The sequence below is a fragment of the Entelurus aequoreus genome, linkage group LG21, assembly GCF_033978785.1.
Source record: "Entelurus aequoreus isolate RoL-2023_Sb linkage group LG21, RoL_Eaeq_v1.1, whole genome shotgun sequence".
Classification (NCBI taxonomy): Eukaryota; Metazoa; Chordata; class Actinopteri; order Syngnathiformes; family Syngnathidae; genus Entelurus; species Entelurus aequoreus.
The window spans coordinates 6,959,795-6,976,480 of NC_084751.1; the positions used below are offsets into that span (position 1 = coordinate 6,959,795).

The 16,686-nt window shown below is 40.2% G+C and overlaps 1 protein-coding gene across 4 annotated transcripts; it reads left to right on the forward strand.

Moving 5' to 3' along the window:
- The first annotated feature begins 303 nt into the window (after positions 1–303).
- On the forward strand, positions 304–16,195 carry trim16 (tripartite motif containing 16). Of its 4 annotated transcripts, none has more exons than XM_062030642.1 (7): positions 304–480; positions 4,361–4,907; positions 6,538–6,633; positions 6,700–6,933; positions 10,804–10,975; positions 13,763–13,858; positions 13,924–16,195. In XM_062030642.1, the coding sequence occupies exons 2-7, from the start codon at positions 4,440–4,442 to the stop codon at positions 14,520–14,522; spliced, it is 1,665 nt and encodes a 554-aa protein (XP_061886626.1). In that variant the 5' UTR covers positions 304–480; positions 4,361–4,439; the 3' UTR covers positions 14,523–16,195. The 4 variants fall into 4 exon arrangements, with proteins under 4 accessions (XP_061886626.1, XP_061886625.1, XP_061886627.1 ...); XM_062030641.1 differs by having other exon boundaries at positions 4,375–4,907; XM_062030643.1 differs by lacking the exon at positions 304–480 and adding an exon at positions 1,230–1,239.
- The last annotated feature ends 491 nt before the right edge of the window (positions 16,196–16,686 follow it).

Below are 16,686 nucleotides of genomic sequence, written 5' to 3' on the forward strand. Positions count from 1 at the left end.
TTAGTAGATTGCACAGTACAGTACATATTCTGTACAATTGACCACTAAATGGTAACACCCCAATAAGTTGTTCAACTTGTTTAAGTCGGGGTCCACTTTCATCAATTCATGATAAATGAATGGTAAATAATAATAATCTGCAACACCGACCTCGTCCTACAGGAGGCAGCAACGTCACGATTATGTTTTATTTCAGAATAAAAGCAGAAAACATTTGCTTTCATGACACTACGGAACAAGGCATTGCCGGGTGTCAAGCACGTGACCTAGACCCCGCCCCCTCCCCGAAGGCGGGCAAACATCCAAAATGGCTGCTGTTTGTTTACATTTAGCAGCGCTGGTATTTTAAAGGGAATATACGACACAGATCGCAAAAAATAGGTGAATACGACAGAGTGGATCTTAAGAGGAAATACTTTCCACAAGATTTAAAAGATTCAACATCACAGAAGTGCAAGTAGGATGTACATTTCTTCAGAGGTGAGTAGTAGTAAATGTTGGCCACAAGTTGTCAAGTACTTTAGAGTCACGTGACTTAAGTAGAAGTCTAAAGTAAATATTAATTGAGTCAATATTCAGTGACAAAACTACTGATTAACTGGTGAGTGACTTCTGATTATGGCTATTTTTAACAGCAGTTGGTGTGTGTGTGTGTGTGTGTGTGTGTGTGTGTGTACGTACGCGAGACACTACTACAACATATACTACAAAAAGTGTATTTTTCTTCATAAAATAGACATAAACAATCATTTCACTGTTTCCCAGACAATAGTCGAAGAATATTAACAAAACGACTACAAGAAAGGAAAGAGAAAACAAAGGAATAAACATGTGCGAGGGATAATGCTGGAAAGATAATGAAATAAAAAAACTAAAAGTAACACACAATGCATTTTGTCTTTGATGGACATAGCTTTTTAAAATGTGGGGCAATTTCATGGCCTCTTTCTTTATATTTGTCATCAATACCAATTTTTTTTTAAATTTCAGAATAAAACCAGAAAATATTTGTTTTCATGAGTCTGCAAACATCCAAAATGGCTGCTGTTTCTTTACATTTAGCAGCGCTGGCGTGAGAGTATTTTAAAGTGAATATACGAAACAGATCGCAAAAAATATGTGAATATGACAGAGTGAATCTTAAGAGGAAATACTTTCCACAAGATTTAAAAGATTCAACATCACAGAAGTGCACTTTTCACACTATCTGGTGAAAGTATGACGTACATTTCTTCAGAGGTGAGTAGTAGTAAACATAGACATGTTCTAAGGGTACGCAGCATGCAGCGCTACTGCCTACTGGCGCAGACGAGACGCGGGGCCGCCATCTTGGAGTGGTGATCAGTGCAATTCATTTGGCAGGAGCAATGAACTGTCAGCGCATTTAATTCATTTTACCTCACTGAATACCACTGATTTTCACACACTTTTTTGTCATACGTGTAGCTATGTAGCTATGATAAAGGACACATTTTATTATTCATAGTTTGCTTAACAGTAATAGATTATTCTTATATGCTATAAGTCAGTGGTTCTCAACCTTTTTTCAGTGATGTACCCCCTGTGAATTTTTTTTAAATTCAAGTACCCCCTAATCAGAGCAAAGCATTTTTGGTTGAAAAAAAGAGATAAAGAAGTAAAATACAGCACTATGTCATCAGTTTCTGGTTTATTCAATTGTATAACAGTGCAAAATATTGCTCATTTGTAGTGGTCTTTCTTGAACTATTTGGAAAAAAAGATAGGTTTTTATTTACATTTATGAAGGATTTTTGAATTGTAGCTATTTTTAGAATATTTTAAAAAAATCTCACGTACCCCTTGGCATACCTTCAAGTACCCCCAGGGGTACGCGTACCCACATTTGAGAACCACTGCTATAAGTGACCAGACGTCCCAGATCAAAACTGGGAATATAATCCCAGAGAAGGGGGAAAAAAACGCTCAGCTAATTTTAAATTCAAGAAACAATATGATTAGGTTATATATACGTACGTATATCCTACATAAAAAATGTATGAATACATTAACGAGAGTCTGGCGAGAATGAGACCACTGAATCCTCGAACAGGTCCATTGTCCTCAAGTGAAAGTAGCGTTACTTTAGAGCAGACCTGGGCAAATTAAGGCCTGGGGGCCACATGCGGCCCATTAAGCTTTTCAATCCGGCCCGCCGGGCATTTCCCAAATAATTATTTTAGATGTTTAAGATGTAAAGTGTAGCTGCCATTATGATGTGCACTCATGTTTTCAAATGACCGTAAGTCTTCAACTACACAAAATATTTCAATGGTTAGAATCTGTGCTTTTGCATGACATACTAGTTACTATGGTAATCTAATTAGTTACAATGGTAATCTAATTAGTTACCATGGTAATGTAAGTCACAGCAGCTCAGACGAGGCACCAAGCAGTGTGGGTGGGGAGCGTTTCCACAGAGTGTTTCTAGAGCGGCCAGCCTGAAATGTCTGTGTCAGGGACAAAAGCGGAAAGAGATTTAAGTTAAGTTCAAGTTAAAGTACCAATGATTGTCACACACACACTAGGTGTGGTGAAATGTGTCCTCTGCATTCGACCCATCCCCTTGTTCACCCCCTGGGAGGTGAGGGGAGCAGTGAGCAGCAGCGGTGCCGCGCCCGGGAATCATTTTTGGTGATTTAACCCCCAAATCAACCCTTGATGCTGAGTGCCAAGCAGGGAGGTAATGGCTCCCATTTTTATAGTCTTTGGTATGACTCGGCAAGGGTTTGAACTCACAACCTACCCATCTCAGGGCGAACACTCTAACCACTAGGCCACTGAGTAGGTTGTTGATTTTTACAACAAAGTTCTAAAGCTTCGTGATGTATCAGATACATCAGATTGTGTTTTTTTTACCTTTCGTGTTCATATTTCGCTGTTCGTGTTGCATTTTTGTTGCTCACTTGATTGTAAAATATGTGGATGGAGAGGGGGTGTGACGTTCATATGTTGTCAATATTCAGTGTTTTATCATTCATAGTTAATATTGTAAATACCACATTCTTTATTTTCTTGTACATTCTGGGTGTCTCATTCAGTAAAAAAAAAAAAAAAAATTCCATTCCATTCTTTAAGGCGGTCTGTCATAACATTTTTAGCATTCAATCAGACATAATTATGAGGTTTTGTATTAGTGTTTCTAAAAATCAGATGTACTGGCCCCCAGACACATATTTTCAAAATAGTTGCCCAGGCCTGCTTTAGAGTCATATGACTCAAGTAGAAGTAAAAAGTAGTATATTCATTGAGTAAAAGTAAGTCAGTATTCAGTGACAAAACTACTGAATAACTGGTGAGTGACTTCTGATTCTAGCTTATTGTTTAACAGTAGATGGTGTGTGTGTGTGTGTGTGTGTGTGTGTGGACGCGAGACACTACTACTACAAAAGAGACACTACTACAACAAGTACTACAAAAGAGACACTACTACAACAAGTACTACAAAAGAGACACTACTACAACATGTACTACAAAAGAGACACTACTACAACAAGTACTACAAAAGGTGTACAATCATTTTACACTCATGTTCAAAACAAGGCTAATGTTAGCATATGCTAGCTAAAACATCTTGTTTTCTCTAGTTGGAAGTGGAATTCTTGTGGGCCGAAATGTGCCCACGGACACACATGATGATTTAGATGTTCTTTTTCACACTTTGGAAGTAAACATTGAAGAGTCGTGTCACTTTTTGCAGCCTGTAGTTGGACCGGGTCATGTGACTGCCAGGCTGCGTTTGATTGGTGTAATGGAGTCCCAGGTCACTGCGTGCATACCTTGTATTGATGAAACAGAGTCACGTGACACAAGTCCCTAACAAGACAAATTGATATATCTTTGCAAGCACTAATCAATAATTATTGATAAATATGATCATCATATCAATAAATGTAGCGGTTGGAATGAAAGTCGGCGTAACAAAGTAAACGTTTCTTCTACACAGATATACTCAAGTAAAAGTTAGAAGTATTGCGCAATAAAACTACTACAATAAGTAATTACCCACCTCTTCATGTATTTACATGTGGATGGAAGATTCATTCAATATTCTGATGATTGTTATTATTGTTATTATGATTTCTAACTAGTGAAGTTGTCTGTGTGAGAAGCTCACCTGCAGATGTGCTGACGTTAGAGTAACCATGGAGACGTCAACAAGAAGCAGAAGTCTGCAATGAGCACGCTGCATCCGTGTGTAGGGGCGGGGCTACACCGATCACACATGGAGGAATGCACCCGGTCTCCTCTCAGCTCGTTTTGCAGGATGAGCTCCACCCTCGTGGCTCGTGAGGGAGGGGGCGGGCTGAAACTGGGCCCCAGTCTGACTCACATCATCTAGGTGTGGCTTTGCAGGCTCCTCCAGGAACTCCAGAGTGGCTGGGCCAGTTCTCTGCACTCGGAGCGAGCAGAAGAAGAACATGACAGACCCTGAAGCTGTCTCCCCCCAGCAGAACGGGGCCGACCCGGCCGGCGAGTGCGAGCAGACACACGCTGATTCTGCCGGGCAGCAGAAAGCGGCGGCGGCAGAAGAAAGCATTTCTGAAGGCGTGGAAGAAGACAAAGTGACAGAAGAACCTTTGGGTCCAGATGACATGGTGTGTGATTCCTGCATCGAGAGCCCCTGCAGGGCCATCAAGTCCTGCCTCACCTGTCTGGTGTCCTACTGTGAGGCCCACCTCCGGCCTCACCTGGAGAACCCAAAGTTCCAGAACCACCGGCTGGTGGATCCGCTCCGGGACATCGAGAGGAGGACCTGCGAGGTCCACAAGTGGCCCCTGGAACTCTTCTGTTACGCCGACGACTGCTGCGTGTGTCAGGACTGCGTGGACGAGGAGCACAGGGGCCACAACACCGTCGCCGTGGTCGAGGCTCGCCGCCGGGTCGAGGCAGGTTCTACACACACACACACACACACACCCGCACACACACACACACACGCACATTTGGGAGAACTGGTGGTCCGTAAAGATAGTCTGAGACAAGATGAAATCTTCAAAGGCATAAAGGTTGCTTTGACTGGTGATGATGATGTTGTGTACTCACACATGTGATCACTGTCTTAGGACTTAGACTTTGGATCTTTGTCCTGGTAACCTTGCACTGGCACTCATGCAAAGATCAACTTCAGCTATTTGTGGCTCTTTGTGACAGTCGCTGATCTTCACGTGGACATCAGCTTCCTGCTCAGAGCGTTCAGCTGCTTCCTTCTCTGTCACACACACACACACACACACACACACACACACACACACACACACACACACACACACACACACACACACACACACACACACACACGGTTGTTGGTTCCGCTGACATCCCTATGCACACATCATGTTCAGTGTTTAGAGCCCCCTCATCTGTCGGGGCTCCATTTTGCAAGAAGCAGCGTGTATAAAAAGTCAGAGAATGACTTTTTACCACAAACACATTCTAGCCCCTTCCTGCTCCGTCACTGATAATACATGGCCCATTTCCCCTGCTATTATTATTGTCCCCCATGGCGCACAGGGTTGGTGCTGAGAAACATATTTTATGTACCATACACATTAATTATCAAACCAACTGCTTTGATTAAAAAAGTGTTTCACATAAAAGAAAGACTGGTGTACTTCCACCCGGGTACACTATCTTTACAAATAGTAGTAGTGACAGCAGTACTGGGTGCAGTAGTATAATCTTTACAAATAGTAGTAGTAACTGTGCAGTAGTATAATATAGATTATACTGGGTGCAGTAGTATAATCTTTACAAATAGTAGTAACAGCAGTACTAGGTGCAGTAATATAATTTTTACAAATAGTAACTGCAGTACTAGGTGCAGTAGTATAATTTTACAAATAGTAGTAGTAATAGTACTAGGTACAGTAGTATAATCTTTACAAATAGTAATAGTAATAATACTAGGTGCAGTAGTATAATTTTACAAATAGTAGTAGTAATAGTACTAGGTACAGCAGTATAATCTTTACAAATAGTAACAGCAGTACTAGGTACAGCAGTATAATCTTTACAAATAGTAGTAGTAATAGTACTAGGTGCAGTATTATGTTTACAAATAATATTGTAATAGTAGAAGGTGCAGTAGTATAATCTTTACAAATAGTAGTAGTAATAGCAGTACTAGGTGCAGTAGTATAATGTGTACAAGTAGTAGTAATAATAGTAGTACTAGTAGGATGGAATGGTTGGGTGCCTAAAGAGTCACAGTCTTACTAGACATGGAGCTAAAAGGTGGACTGGAGGCTCCTAAGGTGGCAGGCAGTGACGTGGTGGCCCAGGTCTACCCAACATGGTGGCCCAGGTCTACCCAACATGGTGGCCCAGGTCTACCCAACATGGTGGTCTCAGGTTCCTCAACAGGAAGTTGATCACTCCTAAGGTGGCAGGCAGTGATGTGGTGGCCCAGGTCTACCCAACATGGTGGTCTCAGGTTCCTCAACAGGAAGTTGATGACAGGCTTCCTGGGCCATCTGGACCTACTGAGGAATTCCAAGTGAGTGTTTTTGTCCTCAGAGGGAGCTGAAAGACAAGCGCAGCGAGATGACCAAGACGGTGACGGCGGCGGAGAACGCCATCAACAAGCTGCAGCTCAACACCGTCTCCATCGAGGTAAAGATGGCGCCTGAAAGGTGGGCGTGGCCCACAGAAGCAAACGTGTGAGCGTGCCGTCCGCAGCATTCGGTGACGGAGGTGCGGGCCGCCATGGAGGATCAGTTCGAGCGTCTGCGGGCGGCGGTGGAGAAGGCCAAGCGTGACGTGACGGACATCCTGGAGGGCGAGGAGAAGCAGGCTCTGAGGCAGGCTGACGGCATCAAGGTGCACCTGGAGCAAAGGTGTGGCGAGCTGAAGAAGACTCAGGCGCAGGTGGAGAAGCTCTCCAGGAACAAGAACGACGTGGACTTCCTACAGGTAACCATGGCAACTATGGAAGTATTATTGCAACAAAACTCTTTAATGCATATCTCAATCTGTGCATCTGTAACCTGATTCTTGTGTCTGTGTACTCATTTGTGTGTGTATCTCAATCTGTGCATCTGTAATCTGATTCTTGTGTCTGTGTACTCATTTGTGTGTGTATCTCAATCTGTGTGTTCAATCAGATCTGTGTGCGTGTTTTAATGTGGGTCTGTATCTCAATCTGTGTGTCTTCAATCAGATCTGTTTGTGTGTGTTTTAATGTGTGTGTCTGTATCTCAATCTGTGTGTGTGTTCAATCAGATCTGTTTGTGTGTGTTTTAATGTGTGTGTCTGTATCTCAATCTGTGTGTGTGTTCAATCAGATCTGTGTGTGTTCAATCAGATCTGTGTGTGCGTATCTCAATCTGTGTGTTCAATCAGATCTGTGTGTGTTCAATCAGATCTGTGTGTGCGTATCTCAATCTGTGTGTTCAATCAGATCTGTGTTTGTGTTTTAATGTGTGTCTGTATCTCAATCTGTGTGTTCAATCAGATCTGTTTGTGTGTGTTTTAATGTGTGTCTGTATCTCAATCTGTGTGTTCAATCAGATCTGTGTGTGTGTGTTTTAATGTGTGTGTCTGTATCTCGATCTGTGTGTTCAATCAGATCTTTGTGTGCGTGTTTTAATGTGTGTCTGTATCTCAATCTGTGTGTGTTCAATCAGATCTGTGTGTGCGTGTTTTAATGCGTGTCTGTATTTCAATCTGTGTGTGTTCAATCAGATCTGTGTGTGCGTATCTCAATCTGTGTGTTCAATCAGATCTGTGTGTGTGTTTTAATGTGTGTGTCTGTATCTCAATTTGTGTGTTCAATCAGATCTGTGTGTTCGTGTTTTAATGTGTGTGTCTGTATCTCAATCTGTGTGTTCAATCAGATCTGTGTGTGCATGTACAAATTTGTTTCTGTATTTCGATTTGTGTGTGTAATCACATCCTTGTGTGCATTTTAAAATTTGTGTGTCTCTCAGTGAGTGTGTGTAATCAGATCTGTGTGTGTGTTTTAATGTGTGTCTGTATCTCAATCTGTATGTTAGTAATCAGATTCATGTGTACGTTTGCTAATTTGTGTTTCCGTATTTCGATTTGTGTGTGTAATCACATCCTTGTGTGCATTTTTAAATTTGTGTATCTGTATCTCAATCTGTAATGTTAGTAATCGGATCAGTGTGTGTGTTTACTAATTTGTGTTTCCGTATTTTGGTGTGTGGGTGTGTAAAAACATGTAATGTAACACACATATCAAAATACGGGCACACAAATTAAAACACACACACACGTATCTAATTACACACATAACAAATGAAAACACGTACACATGATTTGATTACACAAACGCATCAAAATAGGCACACAATTTAAAAGACACAAACAGATCTGATTAGACAATTTGAAACACGGAAACAAAAATTAAAACACACAAATCGAAATACAGACACAAATTAAAACACTCACACATGGATCTGATTGCGCACACACACATCAAAATTCAAACACACATTAAAACACACACACAGATTGAGATACAGACACACATTAAAACACGCGCACACAGATAACACACACAGATTGAGGTACAGACACACATTAAAAAACTTGCACACACAGATTAAGACACGCACACAGATCTGATTACACACATTGAGATACAGACACACAAATTAAAACACGCACACACAGATCTGATTACACACACATTGAGATACAGACACACAAATTAAAACACGTCCACACAGATTTGATTACACACACAGATTGAGATACAGACACACAAATTAAAACACGTCCACACAGATTTGATTACACACACATATTGAGATACTGTTATGTCTAGGCGTAAATGAGGACTCAGATGCAGAGGAGTGACAATTGACTCAGACCTTTATTTAAATAATTCCTTGCTATCTCTAGGACAGAGTGATTAAAGAAAGTGGCTACAAAATCTATCTAAGATATATTCAAGCACCTATAGGGTATTAGCATAGGACATAAGGCAATAAACAGAAAATCACTCCATAAGGAGGAACAGGCAATAGCCAAAAAGTTCTATGAGTCGAATACACAAAAAAACCAACAATCTATAATAATCTACAAAAAGGAAATTCTCTCATGCTAAAAAGTTGAGACGCTATAAACAGAAAGTATGTATAAAGTATTTGAGAAGCCTGAAAACTAAAAGCGCTCCAGAAGGAGGGAAAAAAAGGAAGACAAGGCACTATGAAAATTGATACAAAAAGACTTGACCAAAAAACTTAGCAAAAGAAAATCACTCTCTCAGAGGGAACAAAGGAATCAATAAACAAAGCGAGACAATACTTATCAAACTTGGTTGATGGCTGTGAACAAGGCTGGAGGTACGTAGCGAGACGATATACTCTGGCAACAAGACAGGGGAAGACGAGGACTATATACACATGAGGGAGGGTGACACAGGTGGACACAATCAGGCAATCAGGAGAGACATCAGACCAGTGACACAGGAGGAAGGGCAAGTGGCCTGAAACGAGAGGAGGATTAGAACTTTCAAAATAAAACAGGAAATGTGCCAGACAACCCCAAAACAGGACTTCCCTCACCACGGTGTGACAGATACAGAGACACACAAATTAAAACACACACACAAATCTGATTACACACACAGATTGAGATACAGACACACAAATTAAAAAACACACACACAGATCTGATTACACACACATATTGAGATACAGACACACAAATTAAAACACATCCACACAGATTTGATTACACACACATATTGAGATACAGACACACACAAATTAAAACACACACACAAATCTGATTACACACACAGATTGAGATACAGACACACAAATTAAAAAACACACACACAGATCTGATTACACACACATATTGAGATACAGACACACAAATTAAAACACATCCACACAGATCTGATTACACACACAGATTGAGATACAGACACACAAATTAAAACACACACACACAGATCTGATTACACACACAGATTGAGATACAGACACACAAATTAAAACACACACACACAGATTGAGATACAGACACACAAATTAAAACACGTCCACACATATTTGATTACACACAGATTGAGATACAGACACACAAATTAAAACACACACACACAGATCTGATTACACACACAGATTGAGATACAGACACAAATATTAAAACACGTCCAAACAGATTTGATTACACACAGATTGAGATACAGACACACAAATTAAAACACACACACACAGATCTGATTACACACACAGATTGAGATACAGACACAAATATTAAAACACGTCCAAACAGATTTGATTACACACAGATTGAGATACAGACACACAAATTAAAACACGTCCACACAGATTTGATTACAAACACAGATTGAGATACAGACACACAAATGAAAACATGCACACACAGTTAACACACACAGATTGAGGTACAGACACACACTGCAAAACATGCACACAGATTAAGATACAGACACACAAATGAAAACATGCACACACAGATTGAAGTACAGACACAGAGATGACACACACTTGCAAATAGTTTATCCAGAAGAAGACTTCCACAGGATGACATCATCTACAGTATGTGTGATGACGTGCTGTGTCAGGAATGACATCATCTACAGTATGTGTGATGACGTGCTGTGTCAGGAATGACATCATCTACAGTATGTGTGATGACGTGCTGTGTCAGGAATGACATCATCTACAGTATGTGTGATGACGTGCTGTGTCAGGAATGACATCATCTACAGTATGTGTGATGACGTGCTGTGTCAGGAATGACATCATCTACAGTATGTGTGATGACGTGCTGTGTCAGGAATACTCTGAGTGGAAGAAGGAGGCGTCGGACATTTCCCTGCCAGGTGTCTACATCGGCCTGATGGATCGCCTCCACTCCTTCAGCCGTGTGATTGAGGACGCCACGCAGGATCTGTGTGCCATGTTGGACACCTCCTATGTGGACAACATCAAGCACACCTGCAACACAGGTGAGGTCCTGCACACAGCACAGCACAGGGAGCGGGCGTGTTGGCACTGGTGTGGAATGTTCCGTCTGGGTGTCAGCTGGGGAGACTCTCCTCACCTGAGTGACACACCTGAGACCTTAGTGCTGTAAGTGGAGCCTGCCTGTCAGGTCACATGCAGTATCAGGTACTTCTTCAAGTAGTCAACTAGTACCTCACTGTAGTACTTGTAGTGTTCTTGTAGTAGTATTGTTGTAGTACTTGTAGTGTTCTTGTAGTAGTATTGTTGTAGTACTTGTAGTGTTCTTGTAGTAGTATTGTTGTAGTACTTGTAGTGTTCTTGTAGTAGTATTGTTGTAGTACTTGTAGTGTTCTTGTAGTAGTGTCATGTATTTCTTAGAGCTATTGTCACTGTGGGAGTGTACTTGTAGTAGTATTGTTGTAGTACTTGTAGTAGTATTGTTGTAGTACTTGTAGTGTTTTTGTAGTAGTGTCATGTATTTCTTAGAGCTATTGTCACTGTGGGAGTGTACTTGTAGTAGTATTGTTGTAGTACTTGTAGTGTTCTTGTAGTAGTGTCATGTATTTCTTAGAGCTATTGTCATTGTGGGAGTGTACTTGTAGTAGTATTGTTGTAGTACTTGTAGTGTTCTTGTAGTAGTATTGTTGTAGTACTTGTAGTGTTCTTGTAGTAGTGTCATGTATTTCTTAGAGCTATTGTCACTGTGGGAGTGTACTTGTAGTAGTATTGTTGTAGTACTTGTAGTAGTATTGTTGTAGTACTTGTAGTGTTCTTGTAGTAGTGTCATGTATTTCTTGGAGCTATTGTCATTGTGGGAGTGTACTTGTAGTAGTATTATTGTAGTACTTGTAGTGTTCTTGTAGTAGTGTCATGTATTTCTTGGAGCTATTGTCACTGTGGGAGTGTACTTGTAGTAGTATTGTTGTAGTACTTGTAGTGTTCTTGTAGTAGTGTCATGTATTTCTTGGAGCTATTGTCATTGTAGGAGTGTACTTGTAGTAGTATTGTTGTAGTACTTCTAGTGTTCTTGTAGTAGTATCATGTATTTCTTGGAGCTATTGTCATTGTGGGAGTGTACTTGTAGTAGTATACATAGTTTTTTATAGTTGTAGTAGTACTAGTGCACTTGTAGTTCTTTAAGTTCTAGTAGTGTATTGTAGTTGTAGTACTTGTAGTGTATTCTTGTAGTTGTAGTCTTGTATTTTAGCTTCTTGTAGTAGTGTATTCTAGTTTGTTGTAGTTACAGCAGTTGTAGTAGTGTATTTTAGTTTGTTGTAGTTATAGCAGTTGTAGTAGTGTATTTTAGTTTGTTGTAGTTGTAGTAGTGTATTCTAGTGTTGTAGTTGTAGTAATGTATTCTAGTGTGTTGTAGTTGTAGTAGTGTATTTTAGTTTGTTGTAGTTATAATGGTTGTAGTGGTGTATTTTAGTGTGTTGTAGTAGTGTATTTTAGTTTGTTGTAGTTGTAGTCTTGTATACTAGTTTGTTGTAGTGTTCTTGTAGTTGTATTTTTAGTAGAGTACTTAGTTCTTGTAGCTGTAGTACCTGTAGTAGTGTATTTGTAGTAGTTGTAGTAGTGTGTTGTAGTTTCTTGTAGTTGTAGTATTTGTGTTAGTGTACGTTTCTTATAGTTCTCGTAGTTATAGTTGTGTACTTGTAGTAAATGTGGTAGTGTAGTTTCTTGTACTTATATCAGTTGTAGTATTGTACTTGTAGATCTTTTAGTTGTGGTAGTGTACTTAGTTTCTTTTACATATATATATATATTTGAAAAGTATATAAATATGGTAATGCATGAAGAAAGTATTAAAGGAAGTATTGATGGTGCAGATAAGATCTGAAAGTATATATTGATGGTGCAGATAAGATCTGAAAGTATATATTGATGGTGCAGATAAGATCTGAAAGTATATATTGATGGTGCAGATAAGATCTGAAAGTATATATTGATGGTGCAGATAAGATCTGAAAGTATATATTGATGGTGCAGATAAGATATGAGAGTATATATTGATGGTGCAGATAAGATCTGAAAGTATATATTGATGGTGCAGATAAGATCTGAAAGTATATATTGATGGTGCAGATAAAATCTGAAAGTATATATTGATGGTGCAGATAAGATCTGAAAGTATATATTGATGGTGCAGATAAGATATGAGAGTATATATTGATGGTGCAGATAAGATCTGAAAGTATATATTGATGGTGCAGATAAGATCTGAAAGTATATATTGATGGTGCAGATAAGATCTGAAAGTATATATTGATGGTGCAGATAAGATCTGAAAGTATATATTGATGGTGCAGATAAGATATGAGAGTATATATTGATGGTGCAGATAAGATCTGAAATTATATATTGATGGTGCAGATAAGATCTGAAAGTATATATTGATGGTGCAGATAAGATCTGAAAGTATATATTGATGGTGCAGATAAGATCTGAAAGTATATATTGATGGTGCAGATAAGATCTGAGAGTATATATTGATGGTGCAGATAAGATATGAGAGTATATATTGATGGTGCAGATAAGATCTGAAAGTATATATTGATGGTGCAGATAAGATCTGAAAGTATATATTGATGGTGCAGATAAGATCTGAAAGTATATATTGATGGTGCAGATAAGATCTGAAAGTATATATTGATGGTGCAGATAAGATCTGAAAGTATATATTGATGGTGCAGATAAGATATGAGAGTATATATTGATGGTGCAGATAAGATCTGAAATTATATATTGATGGTGCAGATAAGATCTGAAAGTATATATTGATGGTGCAGATAAGATGGGCATCAAGACGACGGTGCAGGCCATGGTGGCGTCCAAACACAACATGACCCTCCCTGACCCCGTGACCCGGCAGGACTTCCTCAAGTGTGAGTGTGTGAAGGTGGCCCTCCTGACCTTTGACCCTCAGCACTGACCAGGTGTGCCCTCACAGACGGCGCCCAGGTGAACTTTGACGCGGACACGGCTCACGTCTTCCTGCGTCTGACAGAAGACAACCGCAAGGTGACCAACACCACACCCTGGCAGCACCCTTACCCCGACCTGCCCGAGCGCTTTGACGGCTGGCGCCAGGTGCTGGCGGCCGAGAGCTTCTACCTGGGCCGCCATTACTTCGAGGCGGACATCAGCGGCGAGGGCACGCACGTGGGCCTGACCTACAAGAGCATCGAGCGCAAAGGTGAGGAGAGCAACGGCTGCATCGCCGCCAACAACTTCTCCTGGTGCCTCCAGTGGAACGGACGCAGCTTCTCCGCCTGGCACAGCGGCGTGGAGACGCCCCTCAGCGTGGGCAAGTTCACGCGCCTCGGCGTCTACGTGGACTCCCCCAGGGGCGTCCTGGGCTTCTACGGCGTGGACCAGGTGATGACGCTCATCCACACCTACCAGGCCGACTTCCTGGAGCCGCTCTATCCCGCCTTCTGGTTGTCTAAGAAGGAGAACGTGGTGGCTTTGGTGGCGCCTGGTGAGCCCTTACCTCTCAAGAGCCCCTCCCCTCCCACCTCACCCACCAATGGCGTTCCTCTGCCCTGAACACCTGTGTCGTCATCACCCCACGGTTACACAACTTGCTTCACATCCATTTACAGGCCAGGGAGTTTTCAACCAAAAATATAAAACACACAAATCCAAACACAGACACACAAGTTAAAACTTTCACACATGATCTGATTACACACACACAAATCAAAATATACACACACAATTTAAAACACACACTCATGGGTCTGATTACACACACACACAAATCGAAACACGAACACAAATTGGAACACACACACACAGATTTGATAACACACGCACAGCTCAAATTAGGTACATACAAATTAAAACACACACACAGATCTGACTACACACACACAAATCAAAACACGGACACACAAATTAAAACATGCAAACATGATCTGATTACACACACGCAGATTGAGATACAGACACACAAATTAAAACACGCGCACACAGATCTGATTGCACACAGATTGAGATACAGACACACAAATTAAAACACACACACACAGATCTGATTGCACACACACAGATTGAGATACAGACACACACATTAAAACACACACACACAGATCTGATTGCACACACAGATTGAGATACAGACACACACATTAAAACACACACACAGATCTGATTGCACACGCAGATTGAGATACAGAAACACAAATTAAAACACACACACACAGATTGAGATACAGACACACACATTAAAACACACACACACAGATCTGATTACACACCCAGATTGAGATACAGACACACAAATTAAAACACACACACACAGATTGAGATACAGAAACACAAATTAAAACACGCACACACAGATCTGATTAGACACACACACACATATTGAGATACAGACACACAAATTAAAACACACACACACAGATTGAGATACAGACACACAAATTAAAACACACACACACAGATTGAGGTACAGACACTCAAATTAAAACACACACACACAGATTGAGATACAGACACACACATTAAAACACACACACAGATCTGATTACACACACCCAGATTGAGATACAGACACACAAATTAAAACACACACACACAGATTGAGATACAGACACACAAATTAAAACACACACACACAGATTGAGGTACAGACACTCAAATTAAAACACACACTCACAGATTGAGATACAGACACACACATTAAAACACACACACAGATCTGATTACACACACCCAGATTGAGATACAGACACACAAATTAAAACACACACACACAGATTGAGATACAGAAACACAAATTAAAACACGCACACACAGATCTGATTACACACACACACACATATTGAGATACAGACACACAAATTAAAACACACACACACAGATTGAGATACAGAAACACAAATTAAAACACGCACACACAGATTGAGATACAGAAACACAAATTAAAACACGCACACACAGATCTGATTAGACACACACACACAGATTGAGATACAGACACACATTATTCAGTCATATACAGCATAGTTGTGCTCTCAAAGGGAAACTTCTGACAACAAACCACAATCTCAAATATTCCACTTGGAAACATTTTGGGGAAAATTATATATCTTTATTTTTTGTGTCTGTTTTTCTGCAAAGGAGGAATAGTGTGACTTTTAGGAAAAAGAGAATGCATCAAAATCTCTGTTATGAATGATGGACTATTAAATGCTGTAATTACCTCATCTGAAGTATTCCACTTCAACACTTGTTTTTGTAAACAATGCATGTTTTGTGTTTACATAATAAAAAAGTTGTTTTACAAAAACAGCATAAAATATTTAAAAAAACATTACAATCATACACAAACTTTACATCTACAGATAGATCCAAAGCAGGTAAATAACTTAAAGCATTGAAAGTTCAAATATATATAAACATCTTAACAGTTTTTGAGTGCGCCCATTTTTCCTCACTTAGTAGGCTTAACGTGGTTTTGAATGAAGTCCACACAAATGTTAAAGTCCTCCTGAAAGCCACTACTAGCGACCACGCAGTCTGATAGTTTATATATCAATGATGACATCTTAACATTGCAACACATGCCAATACGGCCGGGTTAACTTATAAAGTGACATTTTACATTTCCCAAGAAACTTCCGCTTGAAAACGTCTATATATGATGACGTATGTATGATGACGTATGTATGATGACGTATATATGATGACGTATGCGCGTGAC

Coding starts and splice junctions, on each gene's coding strand:
- trim16 (XM_062030642.1), top strand. CDS start 4,440: ATGACAGACCCTGAAGCTGTCTCCCCCCAGCAGAACGGGGCCGACCCG. Junction 4,908..6,537: donor AGGCTCGCCGCCGGGTCGAG/GCAGGTTCTACA, acceptor TTTTGTCCTCAG/AGGGAGCTGAAAGACAAGCG. Junction 10,976..13,762: donor CAAGCACACCTGCAACACAG/GTGAGGTCCTGC, acceptor TTGATGGTGCAG/ATAAGATGGGCATCAAGACG.